This window comes from Plectropomus leopardus, chromosome 19 (assembly GCF_026936395.1).
Source record: "Plectropomus leopardus strain MGB_pleo_1.0 chromosome 19, ASM2693639v1, whole genome shotgun sequence".
Lineage (NCBI taxonomy): Eukaryota > Metazoa > Chordata > Actinopteri > Perciformes > Serranidae > Plectropomus > Plectropomus leopardus.
This window is the reverse complement of record NC_142194.1, coordinates 17,240,826-17,251,426: the sequence shown is the minus strand read 5'-3', so window position 1 is coordinate 17,251,426 and position 10,601 is coordinate 17,240,826. Positions and strand designations below refer to the sequence as shown.

Genomic DNA, 10,601 nt, shown 5'->3' with positions numbered 1-10,601 from the left:
ACATACTCACAATAAAGAATAGTTTATCGCAGGCATGACTACATTTTATTAGATTCACTTTTGACAGTGTGCGCTTTCCATACTGATATTCACTTTTAATTCACTGTTTTTTCACATTATTTGCTGTTCGACTTCTCACTTCTTGTCCGGGTCGATGGCAGCTGTGGGAGAGCAGAACAGATGAAGAGAGTTAGATTTTGTTGAAATGAGCCTAAATTGAATGGCAAGTATTGCGTTTCATATCCACATTCAAACAGTTTGGTTCTGCTGCAGCTGTCATCCTAAACACAGTCAGCTTTTGGCTTTGAGTGTGTATCCCATAATCAAAACTATCCATATAATAATCTTTTGTATTCCAAACTCATCTTGCACTCAAATCACAAACGCTCCCTCCACCCAGCCTCTCTCATTCCCCTCTGCTCTTACTTCGGATATTCAGCTGACACTCCACTTCGTCCTGGCCCAGCTCATTGATGGCCATGCAGGAGTATTTGCCCCCATCGAAGCTTCCTGGCTTGCGAATGTTGAGGGTCAGCACTCCTTGGTAGTTCCGCATCAAGAACTTGGGGTCATCACCGATAATCATCTTGTTCTTCATCCAGACAATCTTAGGCTAAGATGTGAAATGGTTAAATTAATATATAATCTGGTGTGATACATCCAATTCTTAGATTATAGAGTCTCTTTATGTCTACTGTTGGTTGATCTGTATACAAGTCGCTCTTCCAGCCAACTTCAGACTTTCATTTGCACATAAGAAGCAGCACTGTCAGCGCGTGACTCACGCTCCACGGGCTATTTTAACATGCAAGTTTACCTTGGGGAAGCCTTTGACGGCGCAGCTGAGGGCGGTGCTGTAACCGGCCACTACAGATCTGTCAACCAGGGGCTGAGTAAACTTAGGCACACAGGACATGTCTTTCTCCTTGTAGGGGTTTCGTTTGTGCTCCAGGCCTGTGGAGACGGGTGGGAGGGCAGGCAACCGCCATAAATCAGAGCAGAAATGTGGCATATTTTACTTGACATCTTCAATGATGGTGTGTGTAACACACACACACACACACACACACACATATACAGACCTGTCTTGGCAATGACGGCTGTGTTCTTGCTAAAGCGTGGCTCCTCGCTCAGGCCGCAGAGATTTTCACTGTAGACGCGGAACATGTATTCATTGCCCATGATCAGGTCTGAAGCTGTGCAATTTGTCCGTCTGTTGTGCTCATAAACAGTGAACCATTCCTAGAGAGAGAAAAAGGTGATATCACTCCATTAACCATTTGAAACCCAAGCAAATAGACTTGATTTCTAAGGCAATGAGCAATTTAAGTAGAAATTATCTAAAAACTAGCAACAAGTTAATATAAAGCTACAAGAAAATTACCAAAAAAATAGCAAAAAAAAAGGGAAAGTAATAAACAAAAATAAGAAAATGACAAAAATGAAGAAAAATAGGACAAATTTTAAAAATATATATTTTGAAACATATTTTAAATATATTTTTCTAGTAATGATATACATCGTTTCTGGACAGTTTTCCCTTTTTTGAACATTTTTTAATGTTGTGTTTATGAATTTTCAGTGTTTTCTTGTCACCAATTTCTTCTAAGTTGCTCATTGCCTTTTCCCATGCCTTTGAAGAGAATTAAACCATTTTACTCAGGCTTCAAAGGTTGTGAAAGGCATCTTAATGCAGCACAAGAAAAACTGATGTCCATTCATGTTTCAACCAGTTAAAGAGGATTTATTACTCATTTTCAGGTTAATACAAGGGTTTCTATTATTGTCATGATCATAGGTTTTTCTTACATTTTGTTTCCTGTTTTATTCTGAAGGCCACTCTCCTCATGTGTCATGTATTGTCTTACTTCCCACGGTTGTCTGTTTCACACTTGTTCGCATGCATTCCTGCTTTGTGTCAGTCCCGTTAGTCCTTCACCTGTTTCAGTTTTTCCTGCACACCTGTTTCATTGGTCTTGTTTGCTCCACCCTTGTGTTATCTACCACAGCACTTGTTGTCTTCATCGTCAGCCAGTCCCTGTGTTTCACCCGTGTCCACCTATTCCAGTGTGTCTTTCCGTTTGTCAGTTGGTCTTTGTTTGTGGTTTTGTTCACTGGTTTGTTTTGCCTGTCTGTGTTGGTCTCTTGTGTTCTTTGTTGGATTGCCTCTCTGAGTTCATCCCTGTGTTCATTGTGCCATCCTGGTTTATTCTCAGTTTAGTTTTGGTACTTCTTTTTTTGGTACTTTGAGTTAAGTCTGCCGGGATCTTCAGTTTTGCTGCCTGCCTGTTTTAGGGGTGTTTTACCAGCTGCATTAAAGCTTGCTTTTTGTTCTCCAATCCTGCCTGCTTGAGGTTTTGCAATTCAGTCCTCTGCTTAACGTTTATGAAACGTGACAACTAAAACATGTTAACATGCTTTAATGTAAAAAAGACTATACTTTCTAATACTGTCTGTGCTGGAACACCTTTGTACATCCTTTGTCTGAGACGCTTTGTTTGAGTGCCTGTCTCTTTAAAACCCCCCACTGGAAATGCCCAGTCTGCACTAATTAATCAGCGTCTCTGCATTAGCATGCAGCCAGAAGAATGACTGTAATAAAGTAGCCTATGGTGGCACTTCCTACAATGGAAAATCTTCAAAATCTTCACAACTCAACGTGGTTCAGCAAGAATATGATCCAGAATTACAAAAAAAAAAACTAACATCAACTAACAGCAACCAAAATTACATGTTTCCCTGATATCATGTTGGCATAAAGCTACATGTAGTAGTGAAGGCTACCAAATGTAAACACTTGCATTAGTGTGCAGAGCAGATGACCATATAAAGAAATCCATCATGAGCTGACTTTAGCCTGTCTCAAAAGTAAAAAATATATATATATATATTTAGAATGGCGGACACCAGAGGTTTTTGTCTACAGGACTACTTTTACATATGTTTACTTCATTATCTGAAAATTTGGCCATATTCGATATGAACATTTGACCTTGTCACATTTTATATATAAACAGAAAACAAGGACAATCATGATAGGACCCCTTTAAAGACCACAAACTGAGAGTATAGAATAAAAGCCAGAAACTGGCTGAATATAATCAAATGTCCAGCTGCAGGCCCTTTCTGCTGGTGACTGTGGGGAGGATCTGCTGTGGCTGTCAAACACTACCCCCTCTCTCACCTTAGTCTTCATGTCTGCCTTCTGGATGGTGTATCCACTAATCTCACAGTTGCCATCATCCTTGGGGGGATCCCACTCCAGTGCTGCATTGAAGCCCCAGACATCTGTCACCCTCAGGTTCAAAGGAGGTCCAGGTTTATCTGAAATTATTAAATGTCACATGTTTAATTCTTCTTAGTTCTTCTAGTCCAAAGTGTTTTTGTCTTTCAAATGAGTGATTTCTTAAATGCATAGTTCTCGCTGAAATAAAGACACTGAAAGATAAAGTAACATTTCAGCATGCAACTGGGATCAAATATGCAATTGGGGATACGTTATGTTTCTCGTTGTGGAGATATGACTATCTTACCAACAATCCTAATGACAATGGAGGCTCTGTCCTCCATGTTCTCAATCTGTAGCACCAGCTCATATGTTCCAGAGTGCTCTCTCTCTGCTGCGCGGATAAAGAGGATGCTGTCCACGTTTGAGTTACGGACGTTGACCATCTTGGGGTCAAGGGGTTGACCATCCTTGTACCAGGTTGCAACAGGGCGCGGCTTACCCTATGAGACATGAAAATCACTCATTGTTAAGGAAAAAAATAAAAGATTTGCTTGTCAAAATAAGGAACTTAATTGGGAAGATCCTAAACAGAGACATAAGCTACTGATTTACGGGAAAAAGAGGAATCTGCTTTTCTTTAGCGCTGTCAGAGTGTTTGTCACAGAGCTGCATCAAGAAAGGGACACTCCTACTATGAATAACAATAAAAAGTGGGTTTTCTCATATAACCAGTGTGCCACCAATTAAGATTTGGACTCCTCTAACATTGACAAATGATGAAAAGTAAAAAAAATCATCCAAAATCGATGTAGCAGAACCAGCGATAAAATCTTTTTGTTCAATGCAGCTCCCTCTGGGGCCGCTAATAAAGTCTTTATAAAACCTTTATACTTATGCAGCAGTTCTCCACAACACCTTTAAACAGACGCCCTTTAAAGATATAATGCCTGTTTTGTTACAGTTTAACTATCAGTTTTCCTATGGTATCTTTTAAGATCATATTATATATTTTACTGCTTTTAAACACATGCAAATTGTGGAACAGACCAAAATTTCGGTCACAGTTTGTTTCTAACCTGGAAGGGGATGGTCAGGTTGATCTTTTCTCCTACTTTCCGGATGTACTTTGTTCTCAGGTCACGAGGGAGGCGGATCTTAGGATGCTCTGAAGCAGGAAAAGACATATATCTATCAAAATACACTGTATTGTACTAAGGCAGTATTAAATATTTGTCTATTAACCACAACATGCACTAAAAAGGCTATAATATGAGATATAATCCATAAAATAAGTACTCTTTGACCCGTGTCTGTTCACAACTCATCCTGACTGACTCACCCATGATCTCACGAATGGTGACGGGCTGTGACATCGTAGCTGGAGGACTGCGTCCAGCGATGTTTACTGCCACCACCCTGAAGTTGATCTTCTCTCCCACGGGGAGGCCACGCACCACAAATCCCTGCCTCTCACAAAGTTCCTGGTTTGCTACTACCCACTCAGTGTCTGAAATGAAAGAGAAATGCATGCTGTAAAGCACAGAGAGTGGTATTTGAATCTTGTAATTTGTTAATTTTTGTTCTCTTTTTATAGTAGATGATGATTTATTGTGATAGTAGTATCAACAACAGTTCCTTTATTGGGTTTATGGCCTGTGCCATTTTCAAAACTGATTTCAGGTACCAAATAAATATTGTTATGTTATTATTTGATTTGACAATGCCAGTAGGGATGGGTTTTTTTTTCTCTGGTCTTATCACCTCCGTCTTTGCAGTATTCAATAACATAGCCATCCAAGCCACCGGCTCCAATCTTCTCTGGGGCGAGCCACTTCAGGCTGCATGTACTGTCCGTGACATCATGCACTGTCAGACGTGTTGGCTCACTGGTTGGAGCTGAGGGTGACAGAAAGAGAGACTCACTCGGTTGACTGAACATGGGTGGATGCACAAAAGGAGGAAGTTGAGAAAGATGGACGATAGACAGCTGCGGTACGTACCAATAGGCATGAAGGGTTTGGAAGTGAGACTTGGTGGAGACATGCCGATGCTGTTGATAGCAAACACCCTCATCTCATACAGAATACCCTCAATCATCCTCTTAGCCTCATATGTTGTCGATTCATATACGTCAAAGTTGAGCTTTGTCCATCTGGAGGAGCCTTTCTTCTTCCTTTCCATGAGATAGCCTGAAGGGGGGAAACAAAGTAACCATAAACATGGGCAGAAATAATACAAGACACAATAAAAACAAGATAATTAAAGAAGTTAATATTCCATGTGCCCAGCCCAATAAATATGAAAGACTAAATACACCCTTTACCTTTGAGGGGTGCACCGCCATCGAATTTGGGAGCGTCCCAAATGATAGTGGCGCAGTCCTCTCCAACTGATGTGCATTTGACATTCTCAGGAGGGTCAGGCACATCTAAAATAAAATCACAGTTAGTTTTTATGTACATTAGAACAGTTTAAAATATGGACATTAGATAAACCATTTGAATACTGGTGAATTATAAACACAACATGGCACATCCAGGTGACATTAAAATCTTCACTTACCCACAATTTTCACAAACAGCACAGCCTTGTCCTCTCCAGCAGGGTTGGTAACACAGATGGTGTAGTTGCCCTCATCCTCCCTTTCTGCCCCCTCTATGACGAAGCAGCTCAGGTCCTTCCTGGCCTCCACCCTAACGCGCCCTTCTGTGTCTGTAATTGGCTAACAAACAAAGCACCATGAGGGGTAATTTTGCTAAGTAATTCAAAATTTGGGTGTTGTTAAATGTTCCACTGTTCCACGCTTAAATGTCACATTAATGTGACATTGAGGCAAAATAAGAAGCATGGAGTTGTTCCACAAGGGGAGAGACATATCCTGTTTCCAAAAAAAAGGGTACTTTGACATCAAAAACATCAGGGACAGTCTATTTGTTTTGCACCCCTGTGCCCTAACTGCCAGAAATTTCCATTGGCTGGGTCAAATCTCAACAGAACAGCAGTTTTGTTTTCTGGTGAGGTTGCATTTAACTGAAGCCCAGTGAAAGAGACAAAAAGGGAGAGGAGATTTAAAATAAGGCCATACTGTGCAACTGGTTGAGCTGACCTTCCACCATCCTGGTTGGCAGGGTCATGGTCATTTTAAGTGACCCTTTACTTGTCACATCCTTACTTGATCTCCTTTGGACCAAACACAGGTGGGCGCTGGCTCTCCTGTAATCTCCACATCCAGACGGAGCTTGTTTCCTGCCACCACAATGATGGTGTTTTGGGAAACCATGTTTCCGGTGGTGTCCAGGTGGATCTTTGGAGGATCTGGTTAATGCATAATGACAAAAAGAGAAAATGTATGGATGTAAGTTTGGGATATGAAGATTAAAAAGAGTTTTTGAGTATTCATGAACTAAGATTATTCAAGGCTACCTACCTTGTCTGGGCACATAGTCGATCTTAATTTCTGTTTTGAGAGAAAAAAAAAGAGTTGACAGTATTACGTTGGCTGCTGGTGATTAATGCATCCACAATAGCACCTTTGTAATAATTCTTTCTCACCCAAGAAGTTGAGTTTGGCAGAAAGTGACAGGGCGTATCCATCAGGGACAAATGTGTAGTCTCCAGCATCCTCTGGCTTCACATCATCAATAATCAACCGATGAAACCTGAAACAAACAACAGAAAATATTTAGATGTGTTTGATAGTGAGTTGTGACAAACATCCTAAAAACACTTTTGAATCCACCCATTTGTCCTTGTACCTTCCGATGTGAGTCATTTTGATGCGCTCACTTGGCAAGACCTCCACTCCGTCTTTGTACCACTTTCCTGTGACCTTGTCATCAGACACCTCGCACTTGAACATAGCCTGGTCTGTTGCCCTGACTGTCAGATCAGCAATGTCCTGCAGCACCTCCAGTTGTTTTTCTGAATAAGACATTGGAAACCACAAGAGAACAGATCAGGCAGGAGAGAGGAGCGTGTGAAGGTAAGAGGGGAAGAAGGAGGATAAGGTTCATGATGGCAACATCTTGACACCCACTGCCACGAGTTGTTAGTTTATTTGTAAAGAGAGGCGTTAAGCCCTCCGGCGAGCTGTTAAATTCAGCTGCATCCTCAGCACTGCATTTAAATGACAGAAAACGCAGACTAAATATAGTAAATCTATATAAACTCTGCACACTGTATAATCGTAACAAACTAAAATAAACCAATGAATAATTATTAGTGTTTAATGCAGTTTTACATGTTTTATAAAATCTGCAATCACTAAAAACTGAAATTAAAGACAATTGTGAATATATTTTCCAGTGGTACCTTCCACCTCCAGCTCTCCTTTAGTATGCCCCCCGTTTGTCCAAGCATGGTACATTCCAATGTCATCCAGCGTAGCCTCCTGGATGATGAGAGTGTGCTTCTTTCCATCCTTCTTGAAGCGATACTTGGAGTCCTTGTCTTTGTGGAGCTCTATTTCCTCAAAGTACCTGGAAAAGAATAGGAAATGAGCACATCTCTTTGAGACACAACACTCCTAAATGTTAAACACTAAATAGTTACAGTGAACATGAGTCTGATGTACATTTACAAGATGTACTCTTGCTGCCATTCATTGATTGCTGAAAAAAATGCTTTAGAAAATAAAAATGGGCTTTGCATTCATTAGATGCAACGAAGGAAAAGTCTGTTCTTGGTGAAGTTTGAAAAAATATAAAATCACACACACCTTGAAATCTTAATTCATCTAAATTTCTTTATTTCTTAATTTGCAATTATTTCTGTTAACACATGCTAACCAATATCCATTTATTTGTTATTTATGCTTGTATTTGTACTTGCAAAGACAGATTGTGTCACAATAAAATAAAACATAGACTGGTGCAGGAATGAGTGCTAAAATGTGGAAATGAATTAGCATTTAAGTACTGCTGGTCCCCTCATCTCAAAGTCAATGGGTTTTTAAATGTTTTGTTTTTTTGTTAGATGCCTAAAATAAGGTCTGTGGTTAACATGAGCTGAAGAGACTTTCACATTTTGTTTTATAACATAAAATACATAAATAAATATTCCTGACTTGTACATTTCGAAACCTTTATGTACCTTAAAACAGGCAGTTGCTAATAAGAGACTAAGAGTATCATTATGCCAAACATGGCTTTACTGGCTTGCTGTGATGTCAATTTGAAGTCATGTGACCTTAATGTAGTGCATTTATAGCCTAGCGTTTGCTTTTTATTTTTGGTGATTGCATTTAAGCTTCAAAAAAGTGGTGTTCATCTTCATTATCTTGCTGAAACAAAACGTGTAAAAGTCATAAATTTTGTTTGCCACAGATCTTATTTTCTGCAATAATATGTGTCTTTAGCAGAATTAGTTCCAGATCTCTTTGTTAGAGGTGAATACACAAAATAGAGGCTTATCTTGTAAAGCTTGGTTTATAAACAAAAAGACAATGATGCATCTTGTACTTAGAAAGAGGGCCAACACACATTGTGACAAAGAGTGCAGTGAACTGACACAAGGCTTCATGTCAGCTATGAGTTATTTGAAGGTGGATGCATGAATATAATGTGGATGACATCACCATAATCTAGGACGCATTAAGGAAAAGAAAGCTGTGCTCCCACAACATGACAACAGAAACTGTGGGAACAAATCTTATTTATATATATATAAAAAAATGTTCAAGACTAATCTGCTATCTTTATTTTATATTAGAAATCTGTCTTTGTTTTCATGTTTGATTATAATGAGGATTCTGTATATAGGTTTAAGGGGTTCAGTGTTACTTTGTTGCAATTATTCATTTATATTCATTTACATATATATATATATATATATATATATATAAAATTTATATTAATATTTATATACCTCTTTTTGTTAGATTCTCCTTCTGTGTCATGTCTGATTTCACTTCCTGCCTTTGTGTGTTTTCCCTCCAATCTTGATTGTGGGCCCTGCCCTGATTAGTTTCACCTGTCCCTCATGCAGTCACCTCACATCCTGCTCGCTTTGCATTTCCCAGTCAGTCTCTCCCTACATATACCAGCCCAGTGTTTTTATTATTGTCAGTTCTTTGACGGTCCTGTGCCTAAAAGTCCTGCATATTTTTGGAGTGTGTTTCTTCGTGCTTTGGATTTCCTGTTTTTTTTTTTTGTTTGGATGTTACTTTGTTCCTGCCTGCTCTGGGATGACTTTCTGTAAGTTTAATATTTGAATATTTAACCATCCTATCACCTATTAATTTATATTAATCCTACATTTAGGTTCAAAACTGCTCTTCCGAGACTGTGACACTCAGTTATTAAAAGCAAGTAAAAAGTAGAAATTCTACAAGGTGAGGCTGGTGAATGTATGACTGTTAGACTGTATAGTACTGTATAGACTGCCTAGATTTACGGAAATGTCCATGTTTCCAGTGGTGATATGCTTCTTCAAAGCAATGCCCTTAAGTTGCCCAAGATTGATTGAGCCTACATATTTTCAAATGATAAATATACTGACCACATGACGTGTGCGCCCTCCTCCGACACCTCAATCTCAAACTCCACTCTTTCTCCAACGACCACATGATAGTCATCCATCAGCTTGGTGATGGTCACCGGGGGCTCTGAGCAGCGTGAACAGGGATATTAAAATTCATAAATTCAGCAGGGCCACATTGTTTAAGGCTGAAGGGTTTAAAATTCCCATGAATAATGCCAGATTTTTATTCCTGATAAACTGTCAAAAAAAAAAGATGCCACACCTTTGACAAACACCTCTGTGAAACACTTGTCCTCTCCAACCACACACTCATAGGCAGCATCGTCAGCCAGGGTCGCCTTATTGATGGTGAGGGTTCTGATATTCCCGGTGGCTTCCATGATGTACCTTGAAAAGTGACAAGTAGATTTCAAGTTAATCTTTATCACTGTCACGGACATGTTTCAGTGCAAATGTCTTCAAATAATCATGATTAAGAAAAAAAAAACTTCAAGGAATACTTCTAATTAACTAACTAATTATCATTTGTTGCTCAGTTAATCAACCTGTGTTTCCTTTAATTTGGTGAATGCAGAATCCCAAAACAGATCATTTTTGATAAATTAGAGGGCACGGCGTTTAAAACATAGCTCATTCTCGCATCTGCAATATACACCGCTGGTCGTCTAGTTGCTTCCCGTTGACATCCTGGCATATGCTTTTGTTGCCATTACATAACCACACACAGCATAATCCCACTTTGTGCTTGTGTTGACATCACAGTAGCTGCATCCCAGAATGTCAATAACCGATGCAGAAAGATACCCAGAGCACGATATGTAGACGTGGAAGTCCACTGAAAAACATCAATATGTGACGACTTGGGATGAGAACGTGTTAAACAGTAGCAAAA

The 10,601-nt window shown here is 39.5% G+C and overlaps 1 protein-coding gene across 5 annotated transcripts in view; it reads right to left on the bottom strand.

Moving 5' to 3' along the window:
- Positions 1-19: 19 nt before the first annotated feature.
- The window catches only part of mybpc2b (myosin binding protein Cb), a 30,456-nt gene continuing 19,874 nt past the window's right edge, over positions 20-10,601 (bottom strand). For all 5 annotated transcript variants that reach the window (XM_042507977.2, XM_088069758.1, XM_042507976.2 and 2 more), the window contains 19 exons: positions 9,972-10,096; positions 9,728-9,833; positions 7,541-7,707; positions 6,985-7,150; positions 6,782-6,888; positions 6,657-6,686; positions 6,402-6,544; positions 5,792-5,951; positions 5,553-5,657; positions 5,230-5,418; positions 4,991-5,125; positions 4,569-4,736; positions 4,306-4,394; positions 3,534-3,729; positions 3,185-3,324; positions 1,083-1,242; positions 818-954; positions 427-613; positions 20-161 (listed from right to left, as the gene is read on the bottom strand). In XM_042507977.2, coding sequence (XP_042363911.1) covers positions 136-161; positions 427-613; positions 818-954; positions 1,083-1,242; positions 3,185-3,324; positions 3,534-3,729; positions 4,306-4,394; positions 4,569-4,736; positions 4,991-5,125; positions 5,230-5,418; positions 5,553-5,657; positions 5,792-5,951; positions 6,402-6,544; positions 6,657-6,686; positions 6,782-6,888; positions 6,985-7,150; positions 7,541-7,707; positions 9,728-9,833; positions 9,972-10,096 — 2,536 coding nt within the window. In that variant the 3' untranslated portion in view covers positions 20-135. The remainder of the gene's footprint in view (positions 162-426; positions 614-817; positions 955-1,082; positions 1,243-3,184; positions 3,325-3,533; positions 3,730-4,305; positions 4,395-4,568; positions 4,737-4,990; positions 5,126-5,229; positions 5,419-5,552; positions 5,658-5,791; positions 5,952-6,401; positions 6,545-6,656; positions 6,687-6,781; positions 6,889-6,984; positions 7,151-7,540; positions 7,708-9,727; positions 9,834-9,971; positions 10,097-10,601) is intronic.